At 40.5% G+C, this 22,573-nt stretch overlaps 1 protein-coding gene and 1 pseudogene across 1 annotated transcript in view; one reads left to right on the top strand and one right to left on the bottom strand.

The window, feature by feature from the left end:
• Positions 1 to 1,689: 1,689 nt before the first annotated feature.
• Positions 1,690 to 2,731, bottom strand: LOC123456073 (annotated as a pseudogene).
• A 951-nt stretch (positions 2,732 to 3,682) lies between these two features.
• LOC101616995 (elongin-B-like) overlaps positions 3,683 to 22,573 on the top strand; it is a 29,570-nt gene continuing 10,679 nt past the window's right edge. The window contains exon 1 of the mRNA XM_045138668.1: positions 3,683 to 3,778. Within this exon, the coding sequence (XP_044994603.1) occupies positions 3,683 to 3,778 (96 nt within the window). The remainder of the gene's footprint in view (positions 3,779 to 22,573) is intronic.

Below are 22,573 nucleotides of genomic sequence, written 5' to 3'. Positions count from 1 at the left end.
TGCCATTATAGTTGCCTTGACTGCTTTACAAGACCGAGAATAAAAGACCACTTAGAACACACAAACATCAAGCTGAAACACCTATTTGTACTGAACCATAATAGTTTTTTAAATAAGCAGATGTGTGATGATGCAAAGTAGAACTAAAGCTTGTTCAAACACAAAGTGAACTTTGCTTTAATGGCTATAGAAAAGAGGTGGTTTTGTTTTTATTTCCCATCACATCTTGTTCTGGCAACAAATACTAGTATGCATTTAAAGAAGCATGTGCCCTGAAAACTTGTATCGCCTGTTTGTGCATTATCACTTGAACCAGAGACCAGACACAGGAAAAAATAATTGTTCTCAATATCCTCAGTACTTTTCCCTCTACAGAGTCAGAATGTTAATGAACAGAGCTCAAAACTCTTATTAGTGATGGTGTTTTACAATTATTTTTCTCCAGTAACACTGGATGCTTTAACATTTCTCTAAAAGAGAAGCAATAAAAATGAAAGGAAATCCTCCAAGGTCTAATTTTCACTTCACATTCTCCAAGTAGTAAAATAGCAGCTCTACATGGTGACGATAATGAACTTCAGTTTCTTTCTATTAGTTTTTAATCATGTTAACATTAAAACAGATTTAACTGGATTTCCAAAAAGAAAATCTTACTTGCCAAATAGTTCAGAACTTCTAAAAAGCATTATATACATGTAACTTGTTTTTATCTACAACACACTTATGTGTATATATTTATTTATATAACTTACTGTCAATGAAATCCCTTTTATCTGGCTAGATATGAGAAGCAAAGTAAGTGACCAATGCTGGGTTTCTTTCTTTATAAGCAATATTTTGGATCTCAAAAATAAAATTGAATATGACTGCAGCATTTTTTAAATAACCTCACAAAATACAGTAAAAAGAAACCCCTATTGGATAGGCTTCAGCCAGGCAATTCTTGTTAGGTTAGACGCTACCAAAGTGGCACTGTGGCATTATAGGCATTGAAATTTCTGTTTTCTTTCTTCGAGTTTGTCAGTTCTTTACTACAATTACCCTTTTCTAGCAGGACACAGTGTGTAATCACACAGTAAGGCTGACAGACCATTTACATTGCTCACAGTATCACGGTGGATCTAACTCTTAAGAGCTGATCAAAACCAAAGTGAACAGTAGTCAGCTAGAACCACCTTTGGTCAGATTCAAATATTGCCAAAAGTACTCTGCTACTACACATTTCTTTCTTAACTGATTTTGTGTTAACCTTATTAAATTTATATCACATAAGATTGTAATTTTTTAAAGAATTATATTTTAAGGGACTACTATATATTTCAGTTTGCAGAATGTCATTAGTAATGTCCTTTCTATAAACATGGTTGGCAAAATTAAAAAGGCACAAAAGAGGGCAAACAAGATATGTTTTCAACTTTTGGTGATGAGTACCAAAGCACATATCATGTATTGTTCATGAAGAAAAGCTGACAAAGAATTCAGTAAGTCACGCACAACTTGAGCTATGAAAAACTCTTCAGAAAGATCCTGAGGCATGAGGCAATCATTACTTTTCCTAATCACATGCTTTGTATAAAATAGAATAAAAAGCTGCATATACATGTGGTTTTAACAGTGGGCCCATGTTTTTAAAATTGTGAGGCAAATAAGCAAAGGAAAACAATACCAAAATACCTTCATAAACAAACTCCACCTGTAGCCTCTGTTTACCACTCAGTGAGATAAATGTCCAATAAAATGTAAAATGCAGCATACGCAATCGTGTTATCTAAAAACTTTCATGATAACTTATTGCAAATTGCACTTGACAGTTCACCACAACAATGGAAAACTGGCCCCTTGTTGGTTGACATAGTCCTTGAGCCCCAAACTGAAGTTGAAGTCACCAGTAAAATGATCTGGATAAAAAGTCTGCGGCTGTGCTCAGCCAGCTCGCTCCACCCTCTGGGTGTGAGCCAACAGGAGACACTGCCTTGTCCTGTCCCTGTGAGGGACTCTCATCCTCAGGCAGGTAATCGGGCAGCTCTGTGTTCTCTTCTACTTCCACAGGAGTATCTTGGAATGGGACCAGCATCTCTTACCCACTTTCACTTTTCACAACTTGCTGAGCTTTCATAGCCTTGGTTGATGCTATAGCTGATGCCAAAGCCTCTGCTTTCAAATCTGAACGAATTCGCACCACACATCTTTGAACAGCCATTTGAAAAGTAAAGCTAATAACACCTTTAATTTTTAACAAAGCCTTTTCACATAGATTTCTTCGAGACGTATCATCAAAACCATCTATGTGCAAAACCACTGTTTTGGCATGCTTGTTCGTAGTTCCCAGAAAAAACTGAGCTTTCCTTCGACGTGTATTCATTTCATTAAAACTATCACCATCTGCCATGTTGGAAGATTGAAGAATATCATAGATTTCAGAGGCCAGAAGTTTTGTTTCTCCTGGAGTTGTAGTCTTTTGTATAACATTTTGCAAGCTTAGCATCATACCAAGTTCTCCTTTCATCTTGTCTCTGTTTGCACGACATTCTGCCAAGTATCGAAGAGCAAGCAAAGCTGAATGCACAACAGGGGGGTTGGGACGGTCCATAAACAAAATCATGCCAGGCAGACCTCCCTGATCTTGGAAGATGGCTCTTCTATTTAGTGGATCTGCCGCTAAATCCCGTAGCTGGTTAACTACTGACAGACTGGTAGGTTCTTCATTCACCGTGGAGGAGGAAGAATTCATCTTCTATCCCATGCACTTAAAATCTTCTTAAATTCCTCCAGAGCTCTAGGCGTCCAGGGCCCGCCGCACCATCAGGACTACTCCCACGGTTGAAGCAGAGGTCCCCGGCGGTGCCCAGCGGCGCCGCGACCCAGCCGTGGCCTCCCGCACGTCCCGGCCCAACTCCAGGAGCCACAGAGCCCGGGAGCTTGTGGCAAAGGCGCTCCCTTTATTTATTTATTTTTTTAATTTTTATTTATTTATTTGAAAGCAACAGACAGAGAAAGAGGCAGAGAGAGAGCAGAGTGGGAGCGTCAGGGCTTCTAAACACTGCAAATGAACTCCAGACATGTGCGCCCCCTTGCGCATCTGGCTAACGTGGCTTCACGGGCAAGTGCTTAACCACTAAGCCATCTCTCCAGCCCGGCACGTGCCTTTAATCCCATCACTCCGGAGGTTTACGTAGGTGGATCAGTGTGAGTTCAAGGCCAGCCTGAGACTACACAGTATATTCCAGGTTAGTCTGGGCTACAGTGAGACACTACCTCAAAAAACAACAACTACAAAATTAGCTGGGTATTGTTTTCAGAAAAGGACTATATCTGCTGCACCTACCTCCAGCAAGGCCAAATGAACCAATAAAGCTCCTGAAATCATGAAGATATGGAATGTTGCAAGACTAAAGCAATACTACCTTGGGCTATCTTTAGTCCCTCAATAGCCATAGTCACCAACCTTTGTGTCTGATATAACGCCCAAGTTACTATCAGTTGACCAGGTGCAATCTTTGTGGAATGTTCTGACAGACCACCAGCTTCCACCAACCCAAGGGCTAAGAATGTCATCAGATAGTGTCTCAGGCCTATGGTGAAGATTTCCCCTCGTTGCTGGTCAGCCAGTATATTTGAAAAGTGCTTTGATTTATGACTTTCTTTTGTTCTATAACTACAATACCTTCATGAAATTGTTAACATGTTGGAACATGGAATTTGGGGTAATATAAATTTGTGTTCCCAGGCCATGACCATTCATATTTGGCTCCAGAATAATCTCTTATTCCCCTTTGAGGTGAGAGCTGTGTCTTTTGAGTCAACAGTATGGTTCATGCTTATAATCATGGAAGCAGACACAAGATTCACAAGTTCTAGGACAGCCAAAGTTGCATAGCAAGATTTTGTCTCAAAAAAAAAAAAAGAAATAGAGGGAAAAAAAGGAATTTCATTGTGAGTTCGAGGCCAGCCTGATACTACATAGTGAATTCCAGGTCAGCCTGGGTTAGAGCAAAACCCTACCTCAAAAAAAAGTGTGTGTGTGGGGGTGGGGGGGGCCTGGAGAGACAGCTTAGATTAATTTAATGTGCTTGCCGGCAAAGCCAAAGGGCCCAGTTTAATTTCCCAGTACCCATATAGAGCCAGATGCACAAGGTAGCACATGCATCTGGAGTTCCTTTGCAGTGGCCAGAGGCTCTAATGCGCTCATTCTATCTGCCTCTTTGAATAAATTTATTTTATTTATTTATTTTTTTGGTTTTGGTTTTTCGAGGTAGGGGCTCACTCTAGCCCAGGCTGACCTGGAATTTACTATGTAGTCTCGGAGTGGCCTTGAACTCACGGTAATCCTCCTACCTTTGCCTCCTGAGTGCTGGCATTAAAGCATGTGCCACCACACCTGAAAAAAAAAATTTTTTTTAAATATTTTTTGTTCATTTTTTATTTATTTGAGAGTGACAGACACAGAGAGAAAGACAGATAGAGGGAGAGAGAGAGAATGGGCGCGCCAAGGCTTCCAGCCTCTGCAAACGAACTCCAGACGCGTGCGCCCCCTTGTGCATCTGGCTAACGTGGGACCTGGGAAACCAAGCCTCGAACCAGGGTCCTTAGGCTTCACAGGCAAGCGCTTAACCGCTAAGCCATCTCTCCAGCCCCCAAATTTTTTTTAAAAGAACTAATTACATTTAAATTAAAAGATAGAATGATGTTGTACTGGAGTTTTGGGGATTAGGGAAAAATCCTTAAACACCAAACCCTGAGATTATATCTGTCTTTTGGGTTTTTTGTTTGTTTGGTTTTTTGTTATTGTTGTTTGTTTTGTTTTTCTTTTCCTTTTCAAGGTCGATCTAGCCCAGGCTGATCTGGAATTCCCTATGTAGTCTCCCTATGAACTCATAGCAATCCTCCTACCTCTGCCTCCCAAGAACTGGGATTAAAGGCATGTGCCACCACACCTGGCTCTTTTTTGTTTTGTTTTGTTTTGAGGTATGGTCTCACTCTAACTAGGAAGACCTGGAATAATAATTCACTAGGTAGTTTGAGTGGGCTTGAACTCATACTGATCTGGTGATCCTCCTACCTCTGTCTCCTGAATGCTGGGATTAAAGCCATGTGCTACCACACCCAGCTCCTTATCTAGCTGTTTTAACAAAGAATTGGAATAAAACACATTGAGAATAATTATTACATTTATTTTTTAATATTTTATTTACTTATTCATTTTTATTTGAAAGAGGAAGGGGGAGAGAGAGAGGCAGGCAGATAGAGAATGGGGCATGCCAGGGCCTCCAGACACTATATCTTTTTTTTGTTGTTGCTTGTTTTTTTTGAGGTAGGGTTACAGTCTAGGTCAGGCTGACCTGGAATTCAATATGTAGTCTCAGGGTGGCCTCGAACTCACGGCGATCCTCCTACCTCTGCCTCCCAAATGCTGTGATTAAAGGCGTGCACTACCACACCCGGCTCCCTCCAGATATTATAAACAAATTCCAGACACTTGCTCCAACTTGCATCTGGTTTACGTGGGTACTGGGGAATCAAACCTAGGTCCTTAGGCTTTAAGTGCCTTAACCACTAATCCATCTCTCTAGCCCTAATTATTATTTATTCAGAGAAATGAGAAAGAAATAACAGAAAGCTCCTGTTATGTGGAAGGTAGAAGGGGGTAGGGAGCCTATGTGGAAGCAGGGGTAGAGGTCCCACTGAGAGGTGGGTACAGTAAGGGTGACTGGACCCCTGAAAACAAAAGGCAGGACAGTCTGCACAGATCTAGAGGGCTGGAGAGATGGCTTAGCAGTTAAGAGTTTGCCTGTGAAGCCTAAGGACACTGGTTCGAGGCTCAACTCCCCAGTACCCACCTAAGCCAGATGTACAAGGTGGTACGTGCATCTGGAATTGATTTGCAGTTTCTGGAGGCCCTGGTTCACCCATTCTCTCTCTCTCTCTGCCTGTTGCTAATAACTAAATAAAAATAAACAAACAAACAAAAAACAGACCTAGAGGCACTGGAGAGATTACTCAGTGGTTAAGGCACTTGCTTTCAAAGAATAACAGTCTATGAAGGGAAGAGAAAGGAAGGGAGGAGGGTACTTAATAGGTTGATATTGTATATATGTAAGTACAATGATTGTGATGGGGAGGTAATATGATGGAGAATGGAATTTCAACGGGGAAAGTGTGTGGCGGGGAGGGAGGGAATTACCATGGGAAATTTTTTTATAATCGTGGAAAATGCTAATAAAAATTTAAAAAAAAAAGAAAAAGAAAAAAAAATAACAGTCTAGGTTTGATTCCCCAGAATCCACATAAAGCTAAATGCCCAAAATGGTGCATACATCTAGAGTTCATTTGCAGCAGCTGGAGGTCTTGGCTTGCCTATTCTCTCTGACTGTCTCTTCTCCCTCTCTCTCTCTCCTTGCCTGTGTGTGTGTGTGTGTGTGTGTGTGTGTGTGTGTGTGTGTATATGTAAATGTAAATGTATATGTATATGTATATGTATGCATTTTTTTTTTTAAAGACCTAAGGTTAGAGACATGGCTTAGTGATTAAGGTACTTGCCAGCAAAGCCAAAGGACCCATGCTGATTCCCCAGGACCTACATAACCCAGAATCACAAGGTATAAATAGTCTGTGTTGGTTTTTGATTGAATGTGTAAATTGTTCAGTTGAATTTAGAATTTGCCAGTAATTTGCTCCACCCAGTCTACTACAATACTTGACTTCTGCTGTTTGTCTTGGAGTATAAGAGTTATACTTGGCACCTTAAACTCCTACACTGAAAATATATAAAAGAGAACTTACACAACAAAGAACAATGCAGATAATTAGAAAATCCAAGGATCAAATTAACTCCAGATGCAAAAATCTCTACATTATAATACAAGAAATGTAAAAAAATAAGACAATACAATCTCACCAAAAATAACAAATCCACACCGGGCATGGTGGTGCATGCCTTCAATCCTAGCAGTTGGAAGGCAGAGATAGGAGGATTGACATGAGTTTGAGGCCATCCTGAGAATACACAGTGAATTCTAGGTCAACCTGAGCTCCAGTGAGAACCTACCTCAGGAAAAAAAAAAAAAAAATCCATCAAAAATGACCTCCAGTGAGACTGCTTTAGATGAAATACTTGACAAAGATTTCAAAAAAGTGATTATATCTATGTTCAAAGAAATAAAAGGAATTAAAGAAGAAAGCAAAGGAACCAAAGAAGAAAACAAACTCCTGAGGAGAACACAGGAAACCAACTTAATGAAATAAGGAGGTCAATACAAAACATGAGTAAGGAAAAAGAAACAATAAGCCAGGTGGATGCCGCACACCTTTAATCCCAGCACTCGGGAGGCAGAGGTAGGAGGATTGCTGTGAGTTCAAGGCCACCCTGAGACTCCATAGTGAATTCCAGGTCAGCCTGGGCTAGAGTGAGACCCTACCTTGAAAAACAAAACAAAACAACAACAACAACAAAAAAACAACCAATGAAAAAAATACCAATCAGAAATACTAGAAATGAAAAACAGAGTAAGTCAAATAGAAAACTCTGTAAATGGCTGGAGACATGGCTTAGCAGTTAAGGCATTTGCCTGCAAAGCCAAACAATCCCAGTTCAACCCTCCAGGACACATGTAAACCAGATGCACAAGGGAGTACATGCCTTTAACCCCAGAACTTGGGAGGCAGAAGTATGAGGATCACTGTGAGTTCAAGGCCACCCTGAGACTACACATTGAATTCCAGGTCAGGAATTACAGACCAATCTCCCTCATGGACATAAATGCAAAATTTCTTAACAAAATATTGGCAAATAAAATACACAAATATATCAGATTGATCATTCACCCTGACCAAGTAGTCTTTATCTCAGAAATGCAGGAATGGTTGAACATATACAAATAAATAAATGTAATAAACTATATAAATGAACTGAAGGACAAAAATCACATGATCATTTCACTAGATGCAGAAAAATCATTTGACAAAAATCCAACATCCCTTCATGATAAAAGGCCTACAGAAACTGGAGATAAAAGGAACATATCTCAACATAATAAAGTCTATTTATGACAAAACTAAAGCAACATACTACTAAATAGAGAAAAACTTGAAGCTTTTCCACTAAGATCAGAAAAAAGACAAAGGTGCCCACTGTGCCCACTTTTATTTAACAAAGTACTGGAAGTCTTACCCATAGCAATAAGACAAGAGACACACATAAAAGGGATACAAATTGGAAAGAAAGAGACCAAATTATCATTATTTGCAAATGATATGATTCTATACATAAAGGACCCTAAAGACTCTACCAACAAATTTTTAGAGCTGATAAACACTGATAGTAATATAACAGGATACAAAAAAAACACACAGAAATCAGTAGTCCTCTTACATGCTAACAACAAACATGCTGAGGATGAAATCAGGAAATCACTCCTATTCACAATTACATTAAAAAAAAAAAATACCTTGGACTAAACCTAACCAAGGAAGTGAAGGATCTCTACAATGAAAACTTTAAAACACTTAAGACAGAAATTGCAGAAGACACTAGGAAATGGAAAAACATCCCATGTTCTTGAATTGGAAGAATCATTATTATGAAAATGGTAATCTTAGCCAAAATCAATCTACACATACAATGCAATCCCATCAAAATTCCAATGGCATTCTTCACAGAAACAGAAAAAACAATCCTAAAATTCATTTGGAAGCACCAAAAACCTTGAATATCTATAACAGTTTTGAGCAACAAAAATAAGGCTGGTGATACCTGATTTTAACTTGTGTTACAGAGCCACAGTACCAAAAACACCATGGTACTAACACAAAAACAGACATGTAGATCAATGGAACAGAATAAAGGACCCAGATTTAAGTTCAGACAGCCAAAGCCTCCAGATCTTCAGCAAAAATGTCAAAAACAGTCATTGGAGAAAAGACAGTCTCTTTAGATTAATAAATGGTGTAGGAAAACTGGACATGTATCTACAGAAGGATGAAAATAGATCCCTATCTGTCTCCCTGCACAAGAATTAAGTCCAAATGGATCAAAGACCTTAATATCAAACCTGAAATTCTGGAACTGTTAGAGGAAAAAGTAGGGGAAACCCTTCAACAGATTGGCATAGGCAATGACTTTGTAAATATAACCAGTTGCCTAGGAAATAAAACTATGACTCAACTACTGGGACCTCATGAAATTACAAAGCTTTTGTATAGCAAAGGAAACTGAATAGAGCAAACAATCAACCTACAGAATGGGAGAATATCTTTGCCAGCTGTGCATCTTGCAGAGGATTAATAACCAGGATAAACAAAGAACTCAAAAAATTAAATAATAAGAAATCAAACAACCCAATTGAAAAAAAAAATGGGCTATGGAACTAAATAGAGAGTCCTCAAAAGAAGAAATACAGGTGGCATATAAACATCTAAAAAAATGTTCTACATCCTTAGCCATCAGGGAAATGCAAATTAAAGCTTCTTTGAGATTCCATCTCACTCCTGTCAGAATGGCTACCATAATACAAACAAATGACAATAAATGGTGATGAGGATGTGGGAAAAAAAGAACCTTTCTACACTGTTGGTGGGAAAGTAATCTGGTATAGCCATTGTGGAAATCAGTGTAGAGGTTCCTGAGATAGCTAAAAATAGATTTACCATATGACCCAGCTATACCACTCCTAGGGATATATCCTAAGGACTCATCTTACTACCTTAGAGATACTTGCTCAACCATGTTTATTGCTGCTCTATTCACAGTAGCTAGGCAATAGAATAAGCCTATATGTCCCTCAACTGATGAGTGGATAATGTAGATGTGGTACATTTATACAGTGGAGTTCTATTCAGCAGTAAAGAAAAATTAAATTATTAAATTTGTGGGGAAATGGGTGGACCTGGAAAGGATTATACTTAGTGAGATAACTCAGGCCCAGAAAGCCAAACATTGCATGTTCTCTTTCATATGTGGATCCTAGCTACAAATGTTTGGGCTTCTAAGTGAGTTGGAATAAAACTCAGTAGCAGAGGCCAGTAAACTGGAAAGGGAATGTAAAATGAATAGAAGGGGGAGGGGACTTAAGAGGATGGTATTGTATATATATAAGGAAAAGAACACATCATTGGTATTGACCTTAGCAAGGTCAGTGCAAGAGATTGAGTAAAAGAAAGGTGAGGGACAGGCTAATCAAAATCTAAGAGGATATGAATAAGTCATATGGAGACCTACTTCTTTGGACAATGGAACACATCAGTAGTCATATATTGTTAGTAGAAAATTTTCAGTGCTCGAGATGGGATACCTTCCAGTAAGTTGTTGGCCAGGGAGGTCCCTGATACTTCACCAAGATATTATAGGCTATTGTTGAGGCTCTTGGTTTCCCACCAGGTGTAGATGGTAAGATCCTATTGTTGAAGACTCCACCTACTTAGGCTGTAAAGTAAATGAGAAATCCTGCTGGAGCTAAGCTGAAAGCCTTCTTCATGTAGACCAGCTGATAGAAAGGTAGAAAAGCTATGCTGCATGACTTCCATGGGAGAGAGAAATCACCCATGGAGATAAACAACACTGGACACTGGAAGCCTTAAATTTGACCAAATGAGCCAATGGGTGCAACAGTGGCATGTCTGTTATGGGGGAAAACACTTTCTAGGCTGGAGGCCAGCTCCAAGGGAGGGAATACATGCTTGATACTGAAAACCTATCACAGGGGAAGTCATGGGCCCTAGGGTTGTTAACATCTGCTGGTGTCTCGCTAAATGTATATGCTATGCTCACCAAACTGCCTGGTAAGCACTTCTCTCAATGTTCATACCCATATATTAATGCTACTCTCAGTTTTAGTTAGAGATGCTTCTCTTTTCAGATGACAGTGACCTAGGGATGACTCAGAAGACACCATAGTGCTGAGAAGACATTACAGAAGAGTGCTTGGCACTGAAACATCTCTATCATACCTCCCAAGGCTCAGAGTCCACTGTGGATGAGGTGGCAGCAAGAATGTAAGAGCAGCTGGGTGTGATGGCACATGCTTTAATCCCAGCACTTAGGAGGCAGAGGTCAGAGAATTGCCGTGAGTTTGAGGCCAGCCTGAGACTTAGTGAATTCCAGGTCAGTCTGGGCCAGAGTGAGAGCCTACCTTGAAAAAAACAAGCCGGGTGTGGTGGTGCACGCCTTTAATCCCAGCACTCGGGAGGCAGAGGTAGGAGGATCGCCATGAGTTCAAGGCCACCCTGAGACTACAGAGTTAATTCCAGGTCAGCCTGGACCAGACTGAGACCCTACCTCGAAAAACCAAAAAAAAAAAAAAAAAAAAAGAGAAAGGGAACAAAAAAGAATGTAAGAGCCAAAGGGGTATGACTCCTTGACTCCTTACAATGCTCTTGAACAGACACAAATTGACCTGGATATCCATGACCTCATAGTGTCTGACATTATATACACAAGACCATCATAATAGGAGGAAAAGATAATGACATCAAAATAAAAGAGAGACTGGGCTGGAGAGATGGCTTAGTGGTAAAGGTGTTTGCCTGCAAAGCCAAAGGACCTCAGTTCAATTCCCCAGAACCCACGTAAGCCAGATGCACAAGGTGGCACATGAGTCTGGAGTTCATTTGCAGTGGCTGGAGGCCCTTGTGTGCCCATTTTCTCTTTCTCTATCTTTCTCTCTCTTCCTTTCTCTCCCTCTCTCTCTGGCAAATACATAAATAAAATAGTTTTTAAAAAATAAAAAAAAAAATAAAGGAGAGACTGAATGAGAGGGGGAAGTCATATGATGGAGTGTGAAGTTGCAAAGGGGAAAGTGGGTAATGGAGGGAATCACCAAGGTTTACTGTCTATAATTATAGAAGTTGTCAATGAAAAAAGATTTAATAACTCAGATTTCTTCTTAAAGTAGAAAAGTTGAGGGAACATGGGTTTTAAAGAACATAGCTTGCACTGTGTTGCTGGGCACCAGCATGTCTGGGACCTGTGTACTGTGGACTGGTGAGGTACATTTAAAAAAATTTTTTTTTAAAAAAGGCCAGGAGTGGTGGCACATGCCTTTAATCCCAGCACTTGGGAAGTAGAGGTAGGAGTATTTCCATGGGTTTGAGGCCACCCTGAGACTCCATAGTGAATTCCAGGTCAGCCTGGGCTAGAGTGAGACCCTACCTCGAAAAAAAAAAAAAAGTATAGATGACTCCCTGTCAGCAGATGAACCACCCCTAGCACAGAAGCCCTAGTGAATCCACAATCCAGAGGCATTGTCCCCCCCCCACACACACACACATACACACACAGTGACTGACTACTGTTCTCACAACTCATAACCCATAACTCCATGGTGAGCACTGCAATCCTACTAAGTAGGACCCTCAGTGGAGTGGGTACAGGGAAGAGGGAATGATGGTACCAATACATGATGTATCCATACAACATTTCTATCTAATTAAAAGAGAAGAAAGGAAGGAAGGAAGAAAGGAAGGAAGGAAGGAAGGAAGGAAGGAAGGAAGGAAGGAAGGAAGGAAGGAAGGAAGGAAGGAACGAAGGAACGAAGGAAAGAAGGAAGGGAAGGAACGAAGGAAGGAAGGAAAGAAGGAAAGAAGGGAAGGAGGAAGAAAGAAAATACAACTTGGCTCTGAGGATGATGTAGCATATTTGATAGAGTACTTACCGAGCACCCATGAAACTCTGGGCTGGATAAACCTCTATGGTCATCCTGTCTGTCTCTTCTCTATCTCTCTCTGCTTGTAAAGAAATAAGTATATTTTTTAAAGTTAAGGCAGGACTGGTGGTTCATGCATTTAATCCTAGCACTTGGGAGGCAGAGGTAGGTGGATAGCTGTGAGTTTGAGGCCACCCTGAGACTAAATAGTGAATTCCAGGTCAGCCTGGGCTAGACAGTAAGACCTTATTTCAAAACCCAAAACAAGCAAACCAATAAAAATGAGGTAAATCCAGGTATGGTGGCACACACCTTTAATCCCAACACTCAGGAGGCAGGGTAGAAGGATTGTCATGAGTTCAAGGCCACCCTGAGACTACATAGTGAGTTCCAGGTCAGTCTGGACTAGAGCAAGCCCCTACCTCAAAAAAAAAAAAAAAAGAGTTAAAAAAATTTCCCTATTTATAGTACAGTTGGTTATGATTCAGGTGGGTGTATATTTGCTTTGTTCTCTATTCCAAAATGAAAAGTCTTTTAAATAATGTTTGTCTTATTTTTACTAATGTGCACATATACCAAGGGAAGGATTTACTCCTTTCTCTCCCCTAGTTTTCTCCAGAGAGACAGTGGTGGTTCCCATAACTGTGCATCTTTGCATACTAACTAGGGTGTTAACCCTGATGACAGCATAAAGCATGCTGTCTTGAAGAGGGCACAGTTAATGTTTGGGAGACTATGAAGTATGTAGGATGCCTGTTAGAAGAGTATGGAAACTGAAACCCTGACCATGCCCCTTTGGCCAAAGTATATGTGCCCTTAAGTCAGTAGGGGAGAATAAGTGGTATCTTTTTTTTTTTTTTTTTTTTTTTTTTTGGTAAAACAACAATGAGTTTATTTCAGTGAGTTACAGAGCCCAGGTAATATGAGGTAGTTCCTGGAAGTTTAGAATCATCTTCACGCCCCTCCCCATCCCCAAACAAATAAGCAAAGCAAACAGCAGCCAGCCACCTCAATAAGTGGTATCTTTCTTTGAACCATCCCAGGGGTCATGGCTGAGACTCTGTGCTGTAGTTACCTATTTTCTGTTGTAGTTACCTTGTTGCTGGGACAAAGCACCTGACCAAAAACAGCTGATGGGGAAAAAGTTGTTTATTTTATTTTGGTGACATACAGTCTCAAGGGGAAATGCCATGATAGATGGCAGGGGAAAGTTGGTACAACAGAGGTAATGACACCCACCCCCAACAACACACCTTTTCTAGCAAGACTCCATTTCCCAAATCATCATCTGCTGGGAACCAATAATTCAAAACACATGAGTTTATGGTGGACACCTAATTCAAACTACCCCATGCTACCTCTGACCCCCATAAACTGATGATCATTCATAATGTAAAATATAGCACATTCAGTCCTACTTTAAAAGCACACATAGTTTTTATCAATTCCAACACTGTTCAAACATCCCCATAGTCCAAGGTATCTTAAGTGCTAGCTTATAAAATCATATAACAGAAAACATATTTCCAATATATAATGGCAGAAAGTAAACATTCCCATTGGAAAAAGGAGTCATACCAAGGAGAGACTGGACCAATGCAAGATCAATAATTGCCCCGGCCAGTGGGGCAGTGGGGAGTTGAACAAGGACCCAAGGGGAAGTTAACCTGAATGGGAAGAGGCAAAAAGACACAAGGAAGGAAACCAAACTGAGTTTCTGGTCAAGGCCTTGAGAGTTTATTCTTACATGTAGGTTTATATAAGGTTGTAGGGAGAAGGAGACATAATCAGGCCAAAGATCACAGAGTCACTGGCTAATCTCTGTTTCTTTATCAGTTGCCAGCAGCACGGGAGGAGTGGGGCTTATCACCCAAAGGTACTATTTCTTCATTTCTGGTAACTGAGCATTTAGATGAGGAGATAGAAATTTAACTTGCTATATGGCAGTTTCTGTAAACATAGCCAAAGTTAGGCTCATAGCTCCCAACATAAATAATGGGCAGGCAAATATCAAATATCTGCAGCTTCAAGTCTGACATCTGTTACCAATGACAAACTCTCTGGGTTCCAATTCTACCCTTCCAGATAGGCTGCTTAAAGCCCAGGAGAAGAGCCAGCAGCCCTCTTTGGCAGCCATCCACAGTGCTGGCATCTCTAAACTCTTTGAGTCTCCATTTCAACCCATGGTTTATCTTTATAGCACCATACGGTGGCCTTGCTGGGTCTCCATACAAGGACTTCAACACTGCTTCACATAGGTGCATCTCAGCAGCTCCTAGAACTACTTGCCTACATTTTTCATGCTTCCAAAACCAGTACCAGGTTGATGGCATAGCCAAACTTGTAAATCTGGGGGATAATAAAGCTTGACCTTGAAGAGCAAGATGTTCTTTCACCAGTCTTTGTTTAAGCCCTTTCCTTTCAAAATAATTTACATTCATACTAGTTTGAGTCTTCCATGGATTTTTTTTTTGTTGTTGTTGTTGTTCTCAAGGTAGGGTCTCACTGTAGCCCAGGCTGACCTGGAATTCACTCTATAGTCCCAGGCTTGTCTTGAACTCACAATGATCCTCCTACCCCTGCCTCTGGAGTGCTGGGATGAAAGGTGTGTGCCACTACACCAGGCAAAACCAAATTGTTATTGTTTATTTTGTGCTATAATAGGTTGATTTGATGTGCTGTGGACAAAATGAAGACTCAATTTTAAGAGACTTTTAAAAACTATGCCAATAATCTCCCTTCACCCCCAACCTCCTGGTTTTAACCAGAGTCTCATTATGTATCTCAAGCTGACCTCAAGCTCACAATCCTCCTGCCTCAGCTTCCCAAGTACTGGGGTGACATATATGTGTCACCACAACTGACCAATGCAATATTTTTTTTTTTTTTTGAGGTAGGGTCTTGCTTTATCCCAGGTTGACCTGGAATTCACTATTAGTCTCAGGGTGGCCTCAAATTCACAGTGATCCTCCTACTACAGCCTCCCAAGTGGTGGGATTAAAGGCATTCACCATCATACCTGGCCCAATATAATCTTTGAATGTACAAGATGCTTCTTTTTCAAATATATAAGGAAAACAAATAGAAAGATCCACAAAATAAAAATAGTAGGAAATTTCGCTATGTACAGATGAACCAAACAAAAGAATCTAGGTGAGTTACATTTATTTTTAAAGCTCAATCATGAAAGAGTAGCAAATCTAAGAAAAATGAGACAGTAAGAAACCTGATGGTCCTAAAGGAGATATTGAAGGAATACAGGAGAAAGCTAGCTTCTTTTAAAGGGTTTCAGTTAGAAATTGAGGCCCAGAGAGAACCAGGAGTGCCACCCCACATGCCACCTTGCCCTGGCACCAGAATGAAACTCTTGGCAGAAATAGACTCCTATCTGATCCAGACTGATCTAAAGTGCCCCTTGCTGTCCACAGTCTAGTGCACTACCTAGATGGGCTGGCCCAGATGGGTTGACTCTGGGGCCTGCCTGCCCTTCAAATCTACAAACCAATTGGCTCTTCCCCATGCTTAAATATAAAGGCTCTCATCTTTTTTCTGTCTGGGCCTTTTTCTTTTTAAGGACCTCTCTCTGCCTCTCATCTCTGCTCAGATACACATTAGTCTATCTGTTCCCTCACCCAGGCAACACAGCTCTGTATCTAGATTATACAAAGAATTTCCACAAAGACACAAGAAAAAAGGCTGCCAATTTATTTCTTTTAAGTTTATTTATTTTTCTTTTGGTTTTTCAAGGTAGGGTTTCACTCTAGACCAGGCTGAAAAGGAATTCACTCTTTAGTCTCAAAGTGGCCTCAAACTCATGGCAATCCTCCTACCTCTGCCTCCTGAGTGCTGGAATTCAATGCATGTGCCACCATGCCAGGCTTTGTTTTGTTTTTAGAGATAGGGTCTCGCTCTATCCCAGGCTGGCATGGAATTTACTATGTAGTCCCAGACTGGCCTCAAATTCATAGCAATCCTCCTATCTCTGCCTCCCAATTGTTGGGATTGAAGGCATGTACCACCATGCCCAGCTAAGGCTACCAATTTAAATGTGGATAAAAGACAAGTAGATTTTTTTCCACAGAAAGTGTATCTAAATGGCCCAAAGCCAACAGCACCAGTCATTGGAGATAAAGAAGTTAAAAGCTCTCTGAAAACACTCTGATATCTCTACCAGAATGGCTCAAATTTAAGACTGCTAATGCTAAGTGATGGAGAAGATAGAGAACTGGAATTGCTGATGTGAATGTATGGGGCAAGTCTGCTTTGGGACATTGTTGTATACAGTATATAGTAATATCAAATACAATATATATCAAAAGCCCACTCTTGCATAAATAGGTGTACATATATTGGTAATAGAAAGGAATGTCTTTATCTATTGAAAAGTAAAGCAATGCCTTTAATGACTTTATTAATAATAGCTATACACTATAAACAAATCAGATATCATATAATGTATTTACACAACAAAATGAGATAAAATAATGATATGTACAATAACATGGTAAATTCCATAGATGATACATTGAAGAGGAATGCTAGTCACTAATGGCTACAAAACATTATAAAATTCAAAGAAGAAAATGCATGATAATACATGTGAGATAGTGGAATTTTTGTATATTTTGAGGGTTAAGAGAGATTAATGGAGTGAGTGTATATGAGCTTTGTGAGATGTGGAAATGTACTCTGTGCAGATCCAGTGGCTCTATATCTCACCTATGTCTTTGGTATTACCTGAATTATGACCTTGCATTCACATGTACAATTGCCATCCCTAAATTCCTCAGAATGTGACAGTGCTTAAAGGTAAGGTCATTAAAGTACTAGGATTAAAGGCATGCACTACCACACCTGGCTAAATTTTAAATAAATTCTGTTTCCTAGCTGGTCATGGTGGCACACTCAGGAGGAAGAAGTAGGAAGATTGCCATGAGTTCAAGGCCACCCTGATACTACATGGTGAATTCCAGGTCAGCCTGAATGAGAGTGAGACCCTACCTTGAAAAAAATATTTGTTTCCTATTGGCAAACAGCTCAACTTATTGTCAGTACAACCACCCCATTCTCTCAGTTCACCTAGCATTTTCAAAATTGCCTACCACTATTTCTGAGTGCTTTTTGCCTTTTCAATACCCTTTTAAACCATAACACTTCATCTCATATTTCCAAAGACAAGCAGAAGAAAAGGGAATAATCCTATAATCTTGTTATTGTACTTCAGTGAGCTGTAAAACAGGCTTTCACTTCCGAATCAAACGGTAAACTCTGAACAACCCTGAGTACCTATCTTCTCTGACCTGTGCTTCTGCTTTTCCTTATGGACAACAGTGGTGGTTATGATTGGTCAGACCTCCAAAGTTGAGAATATTACTGAGATAGCATTTTATAATTGTACAGAAATGGTGTTATACAAATCAGAGAAGGTGATATTATTCCCAGTCTAGTACTAAACATGATTTCAAATGATAGCCTTCAATAATGTGTAATCTTACTGAGAACATCTTTTCTCCATCCTGTGTTCCTGGCTCACACTGCTATAAAACTCCAAAGGAATCTGCCAGGGATGCTGAAGTTCACCAACTCAGGCCAGGCTTTAATAGTTACTAGTCTCTGACTATTGAAATCAGGTTCGCATTGCTGATAGAAATCACCAAACCAAGAGCAGCTTGTGGCAAAAAGAGGTTTATTTTGGCTTACAGGTTCGAGGGGAAGCTCCGCGATGGCAGGGGAAAATGATGGCATGAGCATAGGGTGGCCATCACCCCCTGGCCCACATAAGGTGGACAACAGGAACAAGACAGTGTGCCACACACTGGCATGGGGAAACTGGCTATAGCACTCATAAGCCCGCCCCTAACAATACACCATTTCCAGACGGCATTAATTCCCAAATCTCCATCAGCTGGGAACCTAGCATTCAGAACACCTAAGTTTATGGGGGACACCTGAATCAAACCACCACATTCTGCCCCTGGGCCCATAAACTGGTACCCATACATGATATAAAATACAATGCATTTAGTACAACTTTAAGAGTCCCCATAATTTTTATCAATTCCAATGATGTTCATACATCCCCATAGTCCAAGATCTTTTAACTGAGCCATAATACCAAAAAATCCCCCAAAACCCATAATGGCACAGAGTAAATACACTGAAAAAGATGGCATTGGCCATAGCAAAGAAATATTCAACCAATATCAGATTTAAAACAACCAGGGGAGATATCAAACTCTGTAACTTCAAGCCCAACAACTCTAGCCAGTGACAAATCTCCAAGTTCAATAATTCTAACCAGCAGTAAGTCTCTAGCATTCCAATTCTGCCCCTCCAGCTAGGCTACTCACTGTCCTGATAAACTTCATCAGGGCCGGCAGCTTTCCTTAGCAGCCATCTGGTGGTCTGGGTATCTCCACTGTATCTCCACTGCAATACATGGTTCATCCTCATGGCCCCATTTGGTGGTCTCTATGCAAGCATACAGCAAACCTGCTTCACACTGCCCATGGCCATTTCCAAAACACAAAACTGTGTTGCAAACTCAATGACCCTCTCTTTCCTGCATTTCTTATACTCTACAATACCAAGTAGGGTGCCAATTTGTTAATCTAGGGGGGAATAAAGCAGACTTTGAAGAACAGGACACTTCTTGAGCACTCAGGCCCTCTAAAAGAGCCTACATTCTTCATGTTGCTCCAGTGCAGGTCAGCTAGCCCAGTCTGACAGGTTGTAATCTCTCAAGGCCCAAAGGTTTCATTTTTTTCTAAGCCATATCCCTCTGCTCACACCAGTTCAATTCTAAAGCAACCCTGAACAATTTCTCAGGTCACAGGCATAACAGCAAGCTTCACACAAACTGCTAGTCCAGTCCAAGCAACGATCTTTCCCACCCTCATAAGCCAAACCTCACAGTCCATAGCTCTTACTGCATTCAAATGTTTCAACTCTGATCAGAATAGTCCATCAAGCTGTATTCACAGCACTGCAAGGCATCCCTTAGTCCAAGGTTTCAAATCCTCCCACATTCTACTTGAAAATCAGCTCCAAAAGACCAAAGTCACACAGTCAGGTGTCTAGCAGCAATCCCACTCCTCAATACCACTTTACTATTGCACTTTACTGTTACTGAAGCTCCACGATGCCAGGGGAAAATGATGGCATGAGCAGAGGGTGAACATCACACCCTGGCCCACATAAGGTAGACAACAGGAACAGGAGAGTGTGCCACACACTGGCATGGGGAAACTGGCTATAACCCATAAGCCCACTCCCAACAATATACAATCTCCAGCAGATATTAATTACCAAATCTCCATTAGCTGGAAACCTAGCATCCAAAACATCTAAGTTTATGGGGCACACCTGAATCAAACCACCACATTGACCATCACCTTTTTCATTACATACTTTCCTCTATTTGCAAAACACATACTCATTTTTAGGAATCAAGTAGGAGCATGCTTCTTGGGTGGTGGATCTGGGAAGATTTTTCTAGGAAGAATCAACCGAGGTAGTTAGACCTTCCCTCCAGAATGGGTAGTCCTTCTGGTGGAAGCCTTTTAGAGAGATTCTAGGAAAAAGTGACTGTTTTTTTTTAAACTTTTTTTGTTTATTTATTTATTTGAGAGTGACAGACAGAGAGAGAAAGATGGAGAGAGAGAGAGAGAGAGAGAGAGAATGGACGCGCCAAGGCTTCCAACCACTGCAAATGAACTCCAGATGCATGCGCCCCTTTGTGCAACTGGTTAATGTGGGTCCTGGGGAATTGAGCCTCAAACCGGGGTCCTTAGGCAAGTGCTTAACTGCTAAGCCATCTCTCCAGCCCAAAAGTGGCTGGTGAATGCTTGCACCCTGTTGCTGTCATCTTTCATGGACATTGGAACTCAGTTTCTTTCTACTGTGGACTGAAGACCAGCATCTCTCCAGGTTGGTACTGTTGAGATACCCAACCTTGTGGACAGGTTCTGAACCTCTCTAGCTTTCAGCACCCATTGTTGGACTGCCCAGTATGTATTATGTAAGCCAATCTAGTAAATCCACTTTGTAATATAGTCATTCTATTGGTTCTGTTTTTCTCAAAAAGCCTGACTAACACAGGAACTTTGAGAGATAGTTAGAAGTAGGAGGGAGAAAGACCTACTCTTTCTCACTATGAGATTCCCTCAACTGTGATAGCAAGAAGACCTTACTGATGTCAATCAGAACACTTAATGTGCTCTTAGACTTCAGCCTCTAGTAAACTGAACCAAATAATCTCCAGTTATTTGTAATTTAGCTAGCCTGATACATTTTGTTATAGCACCAGAAAACAGACTAAAACAGTACTCAATAAATGTTTGTTTAAATAAAAAGATGTTTGAATAAATTTAAATACCTTCACTTTCATTTGAAGAAGATACATAAAACTTTGTGTTAAATGAACTAAGAAACCTAAATCCAAGGAATTATTTTTTTAGAGACAGAAATAGATAGAGAAAATGAGAATTGGAGTGCCAGGGCCTCAGCTATTGATATCAAACTCCATATACTTACACCACCTAGCGGGCATGTGTTACCTTGCACTTGCCTCACTTTTGTGCATCTGGCTTATGTGGGATCTGGAGAGAGATTGAACATGTGTCCTTGGGCTTTGCAGGCAAGTGCATTAACCCCTAAACCATCTCTCCAGCCCAATCCAAGGAATTTTTAAGTAAATCTCTTAGAAGAGTAAATCTAAGCCAGGTGTGGTGAAACATGCTTTTAATCCCAGCACTTAGGAGGCAGAGGTAGGAGGATTGCCATCAGTTTGAGGCCAATCTGAGACCTGGGCTAGAGCAAGACCCTACCTCAGAAAACAAACAACAACAACAACAACAACAAAAACCCCAAGAAGAGTAAATCTATCTTTTTGTGTGTGTGGTGTTAGGTATGAATCAGGGACTCACACATGCTAGCCAAGTGCAAATACTCTACCAATGGGCTGCATGTCTAACCCTTTTTAAATGTTGTCTTGAAAGGATCTCACTAAACAGTCCTGAAATGCAATCCTCCTGCCTTAGCTATGCTCTGTCCAATAAGGCTCTTAACAATGAGCATTTGCTTTCAGATTTCTTTGGATGTATCAGTTGAAATTTTTATTTGTCTTTCTTTAAAAAAAATTTTTTTTAAGCTGGGCATGGTGGTACATGCCTTTAATCCCAGCACTTGGGAGGAGAGATAGGTGGATTGCTATGAGTTTGAGACCACTCTGAGACAACATACTGAATTCCAGGTCAGCCTGAGCCAGAGTGAGACCCTACTTCACAAAACCAAAAAAAAAATTGGGACTAAAGAGATGGCTTAGTAGTTAAGGCACTTGCCTACAAAGCCTAAGGACCCAGGTTCTGTTCTCCAGGTCTCACATAAACCAGATGCACAAGGGGGCACATGTGTCTCAAGTTCATTTGCAATGGCTAGAGTCATTGCCATGCCCATTCTCTCCCTACTCCCTCCTCTCTCTGTCTCTAATAAATAAATAAATAAAAGATTTAAAAAGTAAAATCTTTAAAAATTAATAATAATTAAAAATTTATCTGGGTATGGTGGCACATGGTTTTAATCCCAGCACTTGGGAGGAGGATTGCTATGAGTTCAAGGCCAGCCTGAGACTACATAGTGAATTCTAGGTCAGCCTGGGCTAGAGTGAGGCCCTACCTTGAAACACCAAAACAAAAATTATTTATTGTGACTGAGGAGATGGCTCAGCAGTTAAAGCCACTTGCTTATAAAATCTGCCAGCCAAGGTTTGATTATCCAGTATCTACATAAAGCAAGATGCACAAATTAGTGGGCACATGCATCTGGAGTTTGTTTGCAATAGCAAGAGGCCCTGGTGTGCTATTTACACATTTATTCCCAATCCCTCTTTCTCAAATAAATAAAAGTATTCAAATTTATTTATTTATTTGCACATGTAT

The sequence above is a fragment of the Jaculus jaculus genome, chromosome 19 (genome assembly GCF_020740685.1).
Source record: "Jaculus jaculus isolate mJacJac1 chromosome 19, mJacJac1.mat.Y.cur, whole genome shotgun sequence".
Taxonomy (NCBI): Eukaryota; Metazoa; Chordata; class Mammalia; order Rodentia; family Dipodidae; genus Jaculus; species Jaculus jaculus.
This window is presented reverse-complemented; position numbering and strand designations above follow the sequence as displayed.